We start from the raw sequence: 18,491 nt of genomic DNA, 5'->3' as shown, positions 1-18,491 counted from the left end.
TGTTTTCTATATTTGGACAAACTATTATAAAATCAATTAATCAATTAATTCATTGAGAATGGATTCTTAATATTCATTTATGAGCTAAAGTGGACAATAAAATGGGATAAACTAATATAGAAAAATAAAAAATCTCTTGGGACAGTGGGATTACTTAATGAATGGAATCAAATGGGGGGAATGTACTTTTTGCTTATGACATCTTGCATTTTCCTACATGCTAAATTTTTGATAGTTGCATTGACTATCAACTATTGTGTAGTTGCCATGTAGTAACGTCCTGGTGGTTGGTTAGCAGTGACTAATACATTGGTTGTTTGTCCTGGCCCTATCATAACAACATTGGTAGTGAAGGGCTTGGTATAAGCAGCATCTATAGTGAAGGGCTTGAACATTAGATTACTGAAAGGTGCACACAACATTGGTAGTGAAGGGCTTGGTATAAGCAGCATCTGTAGCCGTCTGTTAAGCATTCAGAACATATACAGATTAGGAATTGAAGGAGTCTGATGAGAATAAGAGATTAATGTTACCTAGAATTAAAGGAAATTCCTTAGCAGGCTTTGGGAAGGGATATGAAGATCCTAGCTTTGGATAAATGACTAGAGCTCCATATACAGTGGCTCGCAACCATTTTCTATGAGCATGCCACCATAACGTCCCCTCTGTTCCATATAAATGACTAGTTTCTGTTCCATTGAAGTGTTAATAGAATTCTGAGTTCCTTGTAGTAAAGTGTTAATATAGCTAGGATTTAATCGCGCGGTGCAAATTTATATTTAGATGATTATATCGTGCATCGCGCGGGGCAAATTACAGAGCTTTATGAAGTTGTATGAACTATTTTGTTAAGTTGTTGGCTTGCTGTATATATATATATATATATATATATATATATATATATATATATATATGCTTTTTTGGAGGCTGTAAAAGAACTTTCGAATGTGCAAAGATTTGTTATTGTTTGTGGTGAATTATGTCATTGTCCTATATCAGGTAGGAGCCTACCTATCAGATTATTTTTTTTTAAAATAAAATAATTATCAAAGAGGGCGACTTTATTTGTTGTATTTGATTTGAACAAAGAGGGCAAAACGCTTGCCCTTTTTGATATGATTTAAGAGGGCAAACAAATATACTCTGCCGTCCTTGATTCTTACCAAAGAGGGCGAATATGGATGCCTTTTTTGAATAAACCAAATAGGGTGAAGAAAGTTGCCCTGTTAGATCTCAACGAAAGAGGGCGACTTTTATTGTTTGCCCTGAAAAGCTAATACAACGACAATAACAGGGCGACCTTGAGGGCGATTCTAAGGTCGCCCTTATAGCTTAGCAGGGCGATAATTTGATCTAAGAGGGCGACTTTTTTCGCCCTCTTTGATCTTATATGTTGTAGTGATTGTTAAATGATTTTTTATAAGGAGTATGGGTGTAAACAGTGGCGGAAACAGAAAGTATACATAGGGGGGCCAAATATTAACATGTAATAGAGAGCTAAGAATCGAACCTTGTACCTCCCTTGCACCTCCAATTTTCAAGGAAAATAACCACTTGAGTTATACTAGACATGTGTTTTTAAAGTGCATATTTAATACTTGAACATATCATGGGGGGACATGGCCCCGCCAGCCCCCCTAATTCCGCCCCTGGGTGTAAATGGGTTATTAGGCAAGTGTGAAAAATAATATAATATTGACAAAAAAAAACATTTATAAAAACGGTGTAAGTATTAAGAAACGGACCAAAAAAAAAAGCGATGCAAGTATTAAGAGACGTAAGGAGTACTACGTACGTAGTTGCGTACTACTTGGTGATGCACTATAACAATCAATTAATCACGTAGAGTCGTAGATCCGAAGTTTTAACCCTGAAATTACTTGCCTATTTTATGAATTAAAAGTCGTCTTGGTCAATAATAAGTAATAACAATGGGTCTTTTAACACAATCTTACTCAAGAATTGCTCAGTTATGTTATTATATGGTATGGTGCGTAATAGTTTCTTAACTAGTATAGGACTAATTTTCAAACGAAAAAACTAGACGTTGGAACATCAGAATAACTATTTTTAAGGTTGGGGCATTTGGTGAAATAAGTTTAATAATAGAGGTATTTGGTGAAATAAAATTTTAAAAAAGGGGCATTTGGTGAATTATGAAACTAGGCTAACGGCGGACTAACGGACCGTTATCAGTAAGGGTATTTGGGGCATTAAGTCAATTGTCAGGGGTATTTGGTGAATTATTGGAACTTGATGGGCATTTGGTGAATTATTTCAAAACTCGAGGGTATTTCATGAAATATCCGTATTTAAAATGTTTGTGACTGCCAAAAAAAAAAAAATTTAAAATGTTTATACATAAGACACTCATAGAAAAATCGAGTTATGAAATGTTAGTTCAATAATGAAAAAACTCGAGTAAGTTATTCATGTGATCTTAACAAAATCATTACATATGCTTTGTAAGTGTAGACTCCCCCTGTCCTTATTTATTCGCCTCATATTCTATTTAGTTCATCCCTTAGAGATTGCTTCATTTTCTTATATTGTATTAAATTTTCAGCATTTACCCCATTTACATACACTCATAATAAAATAAAATAAAATAAAATATTACTCTTCTTTTCTTCTTTCTCTTTGCAAAGGTTTTTCAGTTGATTCTTCATTCATAATTTGTTTTTTTTTATTACATTGGTGTATCCTTAGAGCAAATCAGATTGAAAAATGACTTTTAATGTCTTAGTTATTTGTTCATCATGGGTAATTTAAAGAATGAAAAAGATATGTACAAAACATGGAAAAGTAGAAGTAGGATAAATTTACGATGAAATCTACTGTACTTTTGTTTGTTATCATCTTTTTAAATATTTAACTTATCACTATGGGTAATATACACGGAGTAGAAAACATGGAAATGATAAAATAAGATAAATTTCCGTTAGGACATTTTATTCGTATGGAGCGTTTTAAAGATAATAATAAGGCTATGTTAATTATCATCTTTTAAAATATTTAGGGGAGTATTTATCACGTGTAGGGCAGTGATTGAGACACGTTGTTTTATCTTTTGGTCTGTAGACTGCATACGAGGCATAGATAGTGCCACGTGTCTCCTTCTTACTAATACAAGCTGACACGGTAATTTCACCTACAACAATTAGATTCAACTTTCATTTTTTAATATGTATGTCGATCAATATGTGAATTTTAATAAAATACAGAGGGATTAAAGGAATACATGAAACAATAAAAGGATGAATAAGATAATGATACAAAATAGGACGATGGGCCCACAAAAGGGAAGCATGGAATAAAGTCATACACTAAAATAAAAAGAGAAGACAATTTCTTTATTTTTTTTACGAAGCCAAGTGCGTCTACACTTGGTCATAATACAATACAACTAACATTTTCGTTTTTTATTTTGTCTTTTTTCTTTTTTTCTTCAGTTTTGATTCAGAAAGCATTATATATACAACGTTTTTCCTGAGCCACCAAAGATTCAAAGCATTAAGCATACATCCCTCTTTTACGACCACAACATCTCATTCCGCATTTCATCCATCCTTCTTATTACTTTGCTACCTACAAATCTACAATAATAATGGCTCCGGGGCAAAAGCTCTTATTCACCTTCTTCCTTTGCTCATCCAGTTTCCTTCTCACAGGTAAAGGTAAGTATACACATTATTCATCTACTTACAACATATCTTTGACAGGCTGAGACCGAGAGTAATTATTAATTTTTGTTAAAAGTACTTGATTTCAAATAGTTCATATAGTAGAGAATCAAGTGGGAGCTCAATCAATTCTTACTGCCCGCCCCAAATGGTTTCTCTTTCCGTTTCCAAAATATCGCACCATAGTTTATTTTTACTCCTCTAATCATTACTTTGACTCTTAATATCTCAAATCTTGTGCAAGTAAAAATTATAAAAATTTAATATTTAGAAAATATATATTGATACGAATCTAACATGACCACACATGACTAAAATTTCCTTACGTACGAATCACAAAAAATAGCCAAATTGTAGTGTAAATAGTGTAAAAAACAAAATAGTGTAAAAAACAAATGACGCAATATTTCAGAAACGGACGAAGTATATATATTTATCAATCTTTAGAATTAGTTGGGATTTCTGTAGGTTGGGACCTGGGATCCCCTTTTAACCTTAAAGCTAAAGGTCGTGCATTCCAGATCAGTACGGATTACGGACTAAATAGCTATTTAGATACAAAATTAAAAAAAATTATTAGTGTCATTACCTTTATATAAATAAAGAGAAACGATTTAGGCACAATAAAAGTTGATTTTGACATACACTTTGTGAGAACGTAGTTTATTGTGCTCTACTCACGAATAATGGTTTGTTAAAATCAATTAGTGATCTACGCACAAACATAAATTTTCTATATAAACATTAGACAATAATTTTATTCACTCCCAAAAAAGTTATTCTAAACATGTATGTAGTACTACGTATGCATTACTTGATTATTTATCTTTTTAATAGGTGTGGAGGTGGTAGAGGGTTCCTCGCGTCACCACCACCAGCACCACCATCATGTGAAGCATAACGGTGTGGACACAAAGAAACTGTTTGTGTTCGGAGATTCCTACGCAGATACCGGAAATAACAGAATTTCAAATGGTGACTCTTGGAAGTTACCATATGGTATCACATTTCCCGGCAAGCCTTCTGGACGTTTCTCGGATGGTCGTGTTTTCACTGATTTTCTAGGTACGTACGTTTATAATTTGAGTAACTTGTTGCTAATTTTGAGACGTGGTCCATGATTACAAATTAAAATGCATGCGTGACTTCGTAAAATGACAACTGGAGGTTTGTATTTTACACCGCTTCAAAATTGTACTACTCCGTATGTGAAAGGTGAAATGACCAAGAGTAGCTACCTAACCTAGTTTATGGTCGGTCATTTTGCCATATGAAAGCCCCCAAATTAACACATGCAAATAAATAAACAAATTAGTTTGAATTATATATGTGCATTAGTAAAAGGTAGTAAAAGGTAGGCGCTGTCAAATCTCAACCCGAATCGTTGAACCTGCTGGGTTAATCCGATTCGTTAAGAATTCGAACCGTTAATAACCCGTTAGTTGGAACCCGAAAACTAACCGAACCGATAACAATCAACCCGAACCTGAACCGTCTCGAAAATATTAACCGATTAAGACCCGATACCCGATAACAAACCGTCATGCGTCAACCCGAAACCGTTTCTACCCGGACCGAATGGACCCGAAAATCGTTAATGACCCGATTTATTTTAACACGAACAGTTTCAACCCGGGGAAAACCCGTTCACAACCCAAACTGTTTCAATCCGGACCGTTTACAACCCAAACCGTTTACAAACCGTAACTCGTTTACACCCCGTTTAATTCAAACCTTTCATAACCCGCCTCAAAAATATGTTTTTACTTGAAATGTTTTCCGTCAAACCAAGCAGAGCCGAAATACTAAGATATCAAATGATATAATTCGTAAGTTATAAACCAAAGATATAATTAAATGTGCGTTGTTCAACCGAGTATTCGAACTGTTGTTTATCAACCGACTAAGTAACTAAATATGTTATCATTTAACATATTGTCCTTTTTTTTTTTCCTTCGTTTTTCTGTGTCACTTCATGCGCGCTTTGGATCATAGTAAATTTGTGAAACATACTTAGCATTTGAAGTTTACCAAGTAATCCGTATTACATACAATAGTAGGGTTTGTAGATTTTTTTAAAAATTAAACTTTCTTCTCAGACAATATTTAAAATTTTATCATGGTTCTATTTAATTTGGCGTAAAAATGTTTTCAATTAATTTTCCAAGAAGAAAGTATTTTCAAAGTAGTTTTCCTTTGTTTGATATTTGCAGGTAAATTTTTTTTAAAAAGGGAAATGAGGGTACATATTGATCGAGTATTGATTGAGAAAAAGTTACAACGACAGTATAAATTAATAATGTATTGTCAAAATTATTGAAATCTATTGCGGAGTACTCCCGCCGTCCCTTAATACTCGACCTGTTTTGACTTTTTGCAATATTCACATAATTCACTTTAACCTTATTTTATTTCTAGTATATGAAAACAAATGTTAGTATATAATATATTGTTAGATTCATCTTAATATATATTTTCAAAATATTAATATTTTATAAGTTTTTATAATATGCAATTAAAGAAATTGGTGGTCAAAATTGTACATTGGCAAGCGTGTCCGGTCAAAACAGGTCGAGTATTAAGGGACAGAGGGAGTACTATAATTTATTTTATTTTCGCAAAATTTACAAAAGTAAACGGAGTTGTTTAAAATCTAGAAGCATTTTGTATAAGTTAAGTAGTACGTTCCTTTTTTCAGTTCCGTGCACTCTTATCCTTTTCATTGGCCATTTGTAGTACTTGTAAACTACTCCCTCCGTCCCGAAATACTCGACCCGATTTGACCGGCACAGAGTTTAAGGGACTTGAATTGACTTATTTAATTTAATAGGTAGTACTCTATATTTGCTACTCTATATTTGTTTTAGAGATGGAAGTCGAATTATCTTTCATTATCTTTCATTATACTCCAATTATTAATAGATCCAAACTATTCCTTTAGCTAATGAAGCTGATACATATATCCCATGGGTATCAAATAGTAACATATGTTGGGCTCTCATTGGTTGTTTTCACATAAACAACTCCACATGGGATTAAAATTTAAATCTAAACGAGCAACCCCACATGGAATTTAAAATTTTAAACCAATCACAACCAAGGGTATCATACCCAAGGGATATATGTAGCCTTTTCGCGATTGACTTGCTACTAATCCATTAAGTATTTTAGAATTTAATTTATAAGTCAACTTTAGTCAAGTTAAGAACCGTATACGTTAAAGATGTAATCAATATTTACCTTATATAAAACCGCCAATTACATGCATTATCATCGACTCTATTTTGGTGTTTGAGTTAAAATAGCTATCCATCTTTTATAGGTGGGTATTATCATCCACTCTATGCTAAAATAAATAGCTAATATGATGAGCGATTTTATGCCAAAAATCTGCTAACACCGGTTCTACAGTTAATACCCGCTTCATGTTTACAAAATATTTAGGAAAATTTTGGTATAAATGCTAACACTCTAACAATATTTGTGTCAAAGAATCAAATCAATCAAAAGCTTAAGCTGATGGTTGAAGCTTTAAGATTAGTTTTATACTCTATCACGCCCCCTCACATGAAAGCCTTTTGGGTCTGAAGTGTGGATGCAGCATAGGCCTTCTCATACCCAACGCGAAATATTCCACTTTGAAAGGAGGGGTAGATAAGATTTGAACCCGTGACCTTTGCGTCATGCTGGCTCCGATACCATGTCAAATGACTAACTCAACCGGTCACATGTGAGGGGGAACGTTAAGAGCATGATCCACATGTGAGTTGGGACTAGTCATCCCACATGGAAGAAATAGGGAGAGATTGACTAACATATAAGATCGAGGGGCAACTCCACTTAGCACCAATTGGTTATAGGATGGAAATCCGCCAGGCTTATATGTGGTCAACCTCTTCTCATGTACGGGCCCGTGTATGGCCCGGTGAATCATGTTGGAATTAACAGATTCGAATGATTGATGAAATAGATCTGGGCAACCCACGAGGAGGAGGAGAGTTTGTACCACTTATAAGCCCAATTGAGGTTCCACACTAAAATCAATTGGCAATAGTGGGAGTGACTCCACAAGCTTATAAGGTGGTATTTTTATCTCATTTTTCTCCAATGTATCCATAGGATTTGTAACACACTAGAAGGTATTATAGCCCTCATTGGGAATGAACATCCAACAGAAGTCCCTTAACTAGTGGCTTAGAAATTGAAAGGCCCAACAAACTTCCGCTCTGATACTATGTTAAATACGGGCCTATGCCGCACCCGTTATCAAGAGAAAGAAAGTCCATTTAACAAAACCGTAGGAAATTCTACCTTAAACTATATGGCAATAAAGGGAGTAGCCTCTTAGCCTTATTAAATGATTAACTCTCTCATCTTTTATCAATGTAGGACACTTAAATGTGTTTTTTGGAAAGGCTTGTTTCAACATTAGTGGTCTTAATTAACTTTTATAGAACCACCCTATGTTTTGATGTTTGATGTATGAAATGATAGTCAACAAAAGAATGGAAAAGACTGTTTAAATACTCACCTTTTTTACTCACCTTTTTTTCCATAGTGACATCTTTATTGTATTTGTTTTGAGGAAGTCTTTTGCATATTTGATATGTGTTTGCTAATGCATATCATAGCAAAAGACAAAAGTATAAAAAAAAAAAAAAAACATTTTTGAAAACAAAAATGGTACTTTTTTTAACAGAATGATATTTTTTTTTTTACAGAATGTTACTTTTTTAACATGAATGATACTTCATTTTTTGTCTTTTAGCTGATATGTGTATAGCCACACATATCTGATATCCGAAAAAAAAACTACCCTATTTGTTTTTGAGTTGAAGTAAAAATCACCCTTCTTTTCCTAACATAATTTGTTCCAATTATACTCCGTATCTTTTATGTGGCTGTCCAATTCCTTTGATTCCCTCCTTTTTTTCACCCACGTCCTAACTCATATCATTATCTCTCTTTAAGGCTGTAAAATATGCGGAGTATATTATTGGGGTCCCCTTTATACAGATAAATAAAGTGTGCCTTACTACTTTATCGTTCACATTTGACTGTCTAAGTTTTGGTGTAATCTGCCTTAACGTTTACTTGTACGATTAAGTGATTTGTATGCTTTTTTGTTTGAATGAGTTACAAGAACATTGCAAATTATAAAAATGGACAATATAATTATATATGCATGTTTATAATTTGGTATATATATACAGCTAGATATCTGGGATTAAAGTCACCGGTAGCCTACAAATTTAGAAGATTTGGAGGCAAGCATTTGAAATATGGGATGAACTTCGCTTTCGGAGGAACGGGAGTGTTTGACACTACGGCACCATACCCGAACATGACAACCCAGATCGATTTCTTTGAACGTCTACTCAATGAATCCGTTTTCACACCTTTTGACCTTGAGACTTCCATTGCTCACGTTAGTCTTGTTGGCAATGATTACTCAGCGTACCTTTCTAGAGGTGGTTCCGTTCAGGTAAATAAGTAGCCAAGTATTTTTATTTTTTATTTTTTATGTTTTATTTTTCATGACTCATGACTCATGACTCATGATAGGACTTTGATGAAGCTAAATGGGTGGTTTTGGTTTGATATAGGGATTGCAAACATTTATACCTCAAGTCGTAAATGAATTGGTGGTGGATATTAAACGCATCTACAAATTAGGAGTGAAGAAAATATCAGTGACGGCATTACAACCTTTGGGATGTCTACCTCGTAGTACAATACAGAATTCATTCCAAAGGTGCAATGACACATTCAACCAGGCCGTTATTTTTCACAATACCTTATTACAACAAGCAGTTACCAACTTGAACAATAATCACACTCATGGCTCCCCAATTGTCATCATTGATTTGTATAATGCCTTTTTATCGGTCATCCAACAAAATGCTACTAATCAACAAGGTACTTATTCATTTTAACAATCAACCTAGTTAGCTTAACACATGATCGATATATCTAGCTACTTAAATTAACTTGTAAAACCTCTTGCAGGAAGTTCAAAATTTGCAAACCCCATGAGGCCATGTTGCAGGGGTATAAGTCCCGCTTACTACTGTGGAAATGTGGATCAAAATGGCAATAACATGTACACGGTATGCCAACACCCAAACAACTACTTCTTCTGGGATGACTCACACCCAACTCAAGCGGGCTGGGAAGCTCTAACCACTGCTTTACAACCTAACCTTGATAGCCTACAACGTTAGCTACCTTCATTCCTAATTGCAACTTCAAATCAAAAACGCTCAATAATGTTCCTATGCGTGAATATAAATAATAATGTACAAGTGTTATAGAATTGTCATTGTCAACCCACCCTCAGAGATTCCTTGTTTTTACATTTACTTATTGTCGTCCGATCATCGAACGTCATATAATAGGCTACCGGCTACGTGCTTTCTCTTTACTTCTACCGCAAGTTCGTCACTTTAATTTGTATCGTATGGTTGATGTAACAAGAATGCAATAAGAATTGCTGCAATTATAAGAATTACAACAAGCTGTAAACAAAATTCAAACACTTTGAGGTATTAATGGTCTCCCATGTTCTGAATTTGTTGAATATATTAGGTTTTTTCCTCAAGTTAAATTTTTTGTTCCATATCTTGTTCTAGTTAATGAATTTTTGTTCCAGAATCTAACAAAACAAAATTCTTTGCCGAAAATTCCATCTTGATTTTAAGGTATGAAATTTCTCTCAAGTTCAGAATTCTTTGGTTTTATGCGTTAGTTTTTATATTCTCTCTTGTGTCAATTGCTAAAATGATAAATCTTCTATACTTTGTCAATTCTCTTTACTTCGCTACCGGTTTGGCATCCACTTTTAATTGAGTTTCAGATTTTGAACACCCCTAATTATATGTCAATTGGGAATTTTTGGTCTATAACTTAGATTTTGATTCAGGGTTTTCATAATGGAATTTTATTTTGTTTTTGGTCGAATGTCCATATTTAATTCGTTAGATAGTTTGAGCATTGGACATCTGATTTAGGTTTTCGGTGTAATATCTAATGTAGTGAATCCAGTTTAAGGGTATCATGGGAATTGATGGCATCCTTTCTCTTAGATTTTTTGACTATTTTTGCTGGATACAAACTTAATGATGATTTTTCATGTATTTTAGCATACATGTGTGGCTGTGAAGTTATGAAATAAGTTAGGTCATAAAAATATACTTCTCAGGGATCATTTTGACTTTTGAGTACATAAAAATATCAAATGCAGATGTTACATGGAGTATTTTCATTGTATACTTGAATTTTAATATTTTTCGTTTGGGTTTTACATGTTATGCTACAAAATCTTTTGTGGCTTGATCCTTCATTTTTTTCTGGGATCACATTCTTTGTTTTACTAGTTAGCTAAATTTCATATTCCCGCTTGAATAATTACATGTCTGTCTTTCTCAATCATATCTCTTAAGCCCTTTATATAGGATTCAAGTGGTCATGTTTACGTGCTTATTGTAGATAGATACAGGCAGACCTGTCATTTGTCATTTTCATTTTGCAAATTTCAGGTATAGCTAGAGATATAGGCTTTAACCATCGTATCAAGGGTATTGAGCTTCATGCCCTCTTTTAGACGGTACTTTTGAGTTTTTAGAATTACATATATTTCATTAGTGTGTGAAAATGCGTATGAATGACCAGTACTTGGCAACATTTGAGACTTTTTTGGCGAGATTTGCTATTGTGTGGCAATCAGGTACATTATCTCTTCCTCTTGTCTCTTTAGTTTCTGTTTTGTTAAAAATGCAGGTATTATCTTATAAGCCTAATATCCGAAAATACATAATAATATGAAGTATCCTTGTCATCAACTATTGCTAATACTTCATTGGTTATAAAACAGATTACTACTAAGCAACTTTGCCTCTTCTAGTTCGATCAATAACCATATTTCCCTTAAAGGCTAATAATGTTGCAATCTATGTCCCTATTATTTTAGTAGATGATCAATATACTGGTTTCTATGAGGTTGGATCTTCTCATAAGGATATAGGTATTTGTCTCTGTGTGTCTGGTGCTGCCGGAAAGGTGATTTTCTTACTACTTTGTGTTAGCCTGTTACTAGTCCATATTTCTGTCAAACTTCTTAAATCATTTGGCCATCAGTAAACAAACATTACCATAGGAGTTTTTGTAGTCTGTTTGAACTACTCAGCCATTCTATGAAACAATGTATGGGAAGAGATAGTCTATTCCATGCAATAAAACACCATACCTGAGTTATATAAATCTCACAAAGTTGCACTCTTTTTGTAAATTTTGAGTAGCTAATTTATGTAGGCCTTATTATCATCTATCTATATATTATACTAAAAGAGAGGAAATCAATGTGGAGCTGACAAATGTCGCTCTCTGATTTGCCTCTCTTTTAGTTATATAATATATTTTTTTAATTATAAAAATATGAAAGATATTATTGTCTTTGTTTTATTTTTGTTAAAAAATATATTGTAATATATAAACATATGGTATATAAATCATAGACATTTTTTACTCTTTAAACTGAAATCTTATTAAAGAAGATAAAGAGCTAGAGAATTAACTATAGGAGGTATATAAGGAAAATATATTACAGATACATTTTTATCATTTATAACTAACTGCATTCATTGTAAATGATAAAAATGTACTATGGATAATGCCATAAAATTTCATCAATATTTTAACTAACAATCTTTTACTAAAAATTTTACAACATTCCTAACATATACGGAATATATGTATAACGAATCCCCTCAAAAAAAAAATTATGTTTACTGAATATGAAAACTATATCTTACTAATATGCAAGCATAACAACGAACTTTGACTTATTGAGATATATAATCTCTGAGTTCTATAAAAAAAATATGCATTTTGCATCAGATGCTATCTAAATTATGTTGATATATGTCCAAGTATTTAGGGTTTTTTTTTTATAATATTGCACATATTTGAAAATATCGATTTATGCATATCATATTGGATGTTACGGAGTATTGTCTAACCCAAATATTTCAAGAAATCGGGTGTAATATTGAATGTCGGTTCTCTTTTTTCTTTTTCACTCCTCTATTTTAGCTTTCACCTCTCACATTCTCCATTTCCACTCTAATATAGGATTATGAACTGAAAACTAAACTTAAACACTTGCGCCATCGACATAGTGAGAAAATTCAAGCTTGAACTTCGTCGTAGTCTCATAATATAAGAGTACTTAACTTTGTAATTTTATTAGGAAAACTTTATAATTTTTAATTTTCTTAGGGAAACTTTATAATTTTTTAGGAGAGGAAATCTATATCTATATATCTATATAATATACTAAAAGAGAGGAAATCAATGTGGTGATGACAAGTGTCACTCATTGATTCGCCTCTCTTTTTAATTAAAAAAATAATTTTTTTTGAGGGAATTAGAATATTTTATTTAAGGAATTGTATTATTTATTTTGATTACAAATCCTAAAGATTCTGTTTATAATATACATTCTAAAAATATTTTCCGGCAAACAAATCAATTATACGGAATATATATTTCAGTTTATTATCATATTTCGAAATATGTTTTAGCTTATAGTTCAATATCATATTACGAAGTATGTTTTCAAAGTACGGTTTATGAAATTTTTCTCTACAATTTAAAAAAACAATTCCCAAACTCTTCCCAATGTAAGACCACCAGTCCACCACCCAAACCAATGCAAACCGATCTATAACATAAAAAACAAAAAAAGTAATTCAATACCAACAATGTCAATAATCCATAAAAGAGCTTCATTGTTTAACATTAAACAACACGAGTAACAACCGAACAAGGTTGAAAGAAAAGTTTGTTATTTTTTATTAATAGCGGCATAACGCCTGTTTGATAGAATCAAACAACTAAGACACTATTTCTTTTTAATAGAATTTGTTTAATAGAATCAAATAACAAAAAGTATTGCATACTAAATATTTACGTTCAAGTAAATTTGAACTATCTAAGCTATTGTGCAAATAGTTTGTCGTATCTAAATAGATTAAAAAGAGAGCAATTGTCTGATAAATATCAATTTAATGTATAGGCAATTTAACCATGCTTATGTTAAGCACTCTTACGATTAGACAATAGAGTTTAATACTCTTACCATATAATTTAATTAAACTACAATCGTTTAATAAAGTGTTTATTAACATAAGGGATGTTTGAATATGTATTTACTTAAATCAATAAATGACATTCTTAATCTCCTTGATCTAATTATTTCACACTTTTAACATATTTCATAGTTTTGTTGTAATTATTTCACACTTAGAACATGCTTCATAGTATCGCCTTGATTTAAGTATGTACTATAGTAGTATTTTTTTATAAAAATTAAAATTATTAAAACAAAGATGAAGAGAGAATCAAATATATCGTAAGAAAATATTTCATATTAAAAGAAAGATGAAGATAGAATCAATACGGAGTATATTGTACGAATATAATATAAGGATTTTAATTTTAAAAAGACATATTTTGTAGACTTGCATAAAAATTGAAATATTGCTGATTACATACTAACGAGTATCTATATGAAATGCAACAAACTTCCAAAAAATAAATTTCAACAACCTTTGACATAAATAATTTTTTGTCCAAAAAATAATTATCTTATACAATATTATGGAAAACCTGTATATTATCTTATATCAAAAAAATTGAACATGCAATATGTGTACTATGACGTATATTAATACTGAAATATTATAGCCGCTATTATTGTATGGATAGCAAAATATGTTTTTATTACACAACATAGAAATAGATTAGATGAAGAATATACTACTCTGTATCTATCAACCAAACAAAGCCTAAGTTTAAAAGGAATAAGAAAATATGCAAACGAACAATTTAATTGAAACCTAAACGTATGTAAGGATGACACATTATGTGATTCAAATTTTTATATGTTCTATATTGATATTTTCCTCTTTACCTCCTCTGTAAGTTGTGTATTGCGAGACTTTGTTGCAAGTTAAAAAATTAAATATATGAAATTACCAATTGGATTTACAATTTTTTGTTGTTTACAACAAATGACATATTAAAAAAGGACATAGAACGGGTTAGGGTATGACTTATTCATATCTTAAAGAACATTTAAATCCCCTGTTATGAAAAGTAATTCAATGAATTCAAAAAAGAGTAAGGGGAAAAATTGTATTGCTTTGTTGTTGGACATTCAAAAAATAAGTAAATGGGAGTGTTAAAGAGAATTTCAAAAGCCATATACATATTTGCAATTTTATTAATCTATTAACATATACATGTATATAAAGATGCATCGGTGTGGAGCTGACAAGTGTCACTATCTAATTGTATTGCTTTATTGTTGAACATTCAAAAAAAGAAGAAAATAGGAGTGCTAAATAGAATTTCATAGTCCATATTTATTAGGACAAAGTGTTTTTTAGCACCTAAAAAATCAAAAATTTGTTTTTTACCACCTAAAAAAAATCTTGTATTTTACCACCCAAAAAAAATATATTTTTTACCACCTAAAAACGAAAAAATTGAATAAGATGTTATGTGGGGCGACTACTTGTGAGTTACTTCGACTTGAAATCTCCTATTGTTCGATTGCTACCGCTTTGCATTTGCTACGCTATTATTTCCAACAAGGGTTGTAGTTTATTAATTAAAATGTAAACATCTTCACTATTACTCAATAAGTAGATTGATTTTAAATTAGTGCCTAAATTGATGTTAAAATTTTATCGTGAATCATGAAAGTGATAATGAACTATTTCATATATATGTAACTTAGTTATCTAACGCAGGAATGAAGGAAAGTTTTTGACCCTCAACATGATTGACCCCATCATTGATCCTAGGTGGCTAGGGATGGAGATAAGTTTTGTGGGTTATGGGAATGAAAAGTTTATCTGATGCGGGTGATGAGGTTATCTGCCGTAGGTAGTACCTGACAGCTTCAATTATCCTTTATCTAATTGATTATAAGTATATCAATATTTTTTTTAATACTAACCTACATATTATAATTTCGCACATTTACTCAATCACCTAATCAGATAACTAAGTTGCCAAACACTCTAGAACAATGTTTTAAAATTCAAAACATTCATACCAAAAAAAAATTGTCGGACCAAGGGTGAGCTTGAGGCGGGTGTAGATTTTAGGGTGGGTGAAGGAGCGGGATGAGTTTTATTTTGTGCCCCGCGAGGGTGGGATCGAGATTGTGTTGGCGATGAGGATGAATATCATATTTATCGTGGGTGGAAAGGATAGGAACAAGATAAGCAAGTACAGTTATGGAGTGACCAATCCTCCGCACTCGCCCCGCGTTGAAGTCATCTGTAGCTAAATAAACTAGATTGTGTAGGTGGGTGTTAAGTGATCGTGTATAAAGATACATGGTTTGTTGAGTATTAGGTGGATATGATTATCTAAGTAAATGATGGATGTAAATGACTTTAATTTTTGACACGGGTGATGAACATGGTGAAAATAATTTTATATACGTACCGTTTGTGTTTTTTTTTTCTTAAATAAAATAAGAGATTGGACGGAGCCATAACATATCTATCCAATAATAATTTTAGTTAGAAGAGCATCTATAAACACTATTGATGACAGTTGTCAATAACTATAATTTAATTTTCATTCGAAATTAATCTAAACCGTGCATCGCACGGGTATTATACTAGTTAACTATCTAGATTGGTATTGGTAATTTATCTAGGCCTTCAGATTTATATTTGGCATTTTTATCGTTAACTGTCTAGTTGAATGTTATAATGGAATCAAAAGGGGTTAAAGAAGATTCCAGTAGTAGTAATAGTAAATCATTGTTATACAAATTTATATTGGATTGAAGTTTGTTTTTCTTTTTCTTAAATAAATAACTCACTTTTCTTCCTGAGGATAAGCTAGCAACCTAACAAATACTCATCATAATGAGAATTGGTCACTATGTAATAAAAAACTGCAATAACCGATATGTTAACTTCTCGGAAATTTGTCATCTTCCAGATTACAGTATTCTTTGCATTTTATTTTATTATACATTTGCTTTGCTTTGCCGTGAGGAAAGGCTCACTACTACAAAAGTTAGAATAAGTGACACTGGATAGAGAACACTTAAGTGTGGTAGGCGTTTCTCAGGAGAATATAGAACGCCTTTCCCAGATAACTGTTCCGTGGAAAAAGAATATAGAGCGCTTGCCTTACTTAACAGTTTCGTATTTTTTACCACGATAAAAAAAAAAAATTAAAATAAATAAATACATATATACGACTCATAACATATAAAGCGGTAATGATATATGCGTACTATTAACCTTGACGGCAGAATGAAATTAAAACCAAATCTAATTAACTGAACAAAAATTTAAATTTTAGGGTTAACCCAAAACCAAATACAAATGAAACTCTAATCAGTAAAACTCAACTACTCGTATTACTAGTGTTTCACAGAATATAAACCCCAAAATCCATCTCCCGCAAAACCAAATCCCAAAACCGCGCACCACTACCCGTTCTCCCTCGCTGTGCCGTTGTACTGCCGTACTGCAATACCGCCGCCGCTCCTTTTCAACATCCGGTGAACGCCGATCGACTCCCCACCACTCCAAATTTCAAGGTTGGTATCCTTAATTTTGTTCTGCATATTTATCCTTCAACTAATAACCCTAGGGATTATGAATATTGTTAATTATCAAATTACAATGTCAAAGTATGGAATTTTATATGTGGAAGAAACTTTCATTCAAGTTTTAGATCGAATCATTGATGCTTGATTAATAATTAAGCCGAACAATTCATGATTTTTTACCGAATGAATCTGATAAACTAAGTCCTTTAAACTGATTTAGTTTTAAGTTTATATGATTTAAGTCGAGTTATATTGAAATTCCCAGTTAAAGAAAGAAAGAGGAGGAGGGGGAAATACTTTTTAAGAATAAATTTTATATTAGATCAGATGATTTGTTTATCTGAAGTTTTAGGCATTAACGAAGAAATTTGTGTAATTCTAGCAACATATTACGAAAATTAGTTTGTGTAGATGATGATGATGATGCAAGCTTGTCATTTTACCATAACTATGCTTATAGATGAAACTGTAGCCTTGAGGTTCACAAGGGATTTTGAATCTGCATTTTTCATTTTACAAACTCCTGTCAAATTAGTTCTGTAAACCTAAAGGTGGGATTTCTTTGTCTTTTGTTTTCATCTGTTTCAATTAAGGCACCTAGTTGTTTTCATCTGTTTCAATTAAGACACCTGGTTATTATACAAAATGTGTTAGGGGGGAAAGTAACCAGTTTGGTTGATGAAAGGGAATGCACGTATCCAATCCTCATAACCCTTTTTCTGCCCTTGCCTTGAGTTGAGGTGGTCTGTTATAAAGGTGGTTGTCTTGTTGAGGTTAATATGATGTTTACAAATTACAATGTTGGTTGCTCCCAGGTTCTAATACTGCAATGTGCTAGGATCATTGTAATTTGCATTCTTGCTATTTACAGTGATGAGAATAATGTGCTCGGAGAGAACATTGCTGGTCCAGAGAAGAAAAACGCAGATGTTTCCGAGGAGACGAAGCATTTAGTAGCATATCATGGTGGGTTAAGATAAAATGATCAAGCCTAGTAAACTTCTCGCCTGATAGTGCTAACCTATAGGTTGTAACTGTTTTAAGCTTTCCTTTTTGTGTAGAGGCCGGCCATGCCTTAGTGGGCGCTCTCATGCCTGAATATGATCGTGTGCCCAAAATTTCAATCTGATTTTTCTTTCTTAAATTTACAGCAAGTG

At 32.4% G+C, this 18,491-nt stretch overlaps 1 protein-coding gene across 2 annotated transcripts; it reads left to right on the top strand.

The window, feature by feature from the left end:
- Positions 1–3,399: 3,399 nt before the first annotated feature.
- LOC110775770 (GDSL esterase/lipase At5g03610) lies at positions 3,400–10,284 on the top strand. 2 transcript variants are annotated; one of them, XM_021980370.2, is made up of 5 exons: positions 3,400–3,671; positions 4,521–4,748; positions 8,897–9,168; positions 9,290–9,602; positions 9,693–10,284. In XM_021980370.2, exons 1-5 carry the CDS (start codon positions 3,608–3,610, stop codon positions 9,905–9,907), a joined length of 1,092 nt encoding a protein of 363 aa, XP_021836062.1. In that variant the 5' UTR covers positions 3,400–3,607; the 3' UTR covers positions 9,908–10,284. The 2 variants fall into 2 exon arrangements, with proteins under 2 accessions (XP_021836062.1, XP_021836061.1); XM_021980369.2 differs by having other exon boundaries at positions 3,407–3,677.
- The last annotated feature ends 8,207 nt before the right edge of the window (positions 10,285–18,491 follow it).

This window comes from Spinacia oleracea, chromosome 4 (genome assembly GCF_020520425.1).
Source record: "Spinacia oleracea cultivar Varoflay chromosome 4, BTI_SOV_V1, whole genome shotgun sequence".
NCBI lineage: Eukaryota > Viridiplantae > Streptophyta > Magnoliopsida > Caryophyllales > Amaranthaceae > Spinacia > Spinacia oleracea.
The sequence above is the reverse complement of the archived record's forward strand: the minus strand, read 5'-3'. Positions and strand labels throughout refer to the sequence as shown.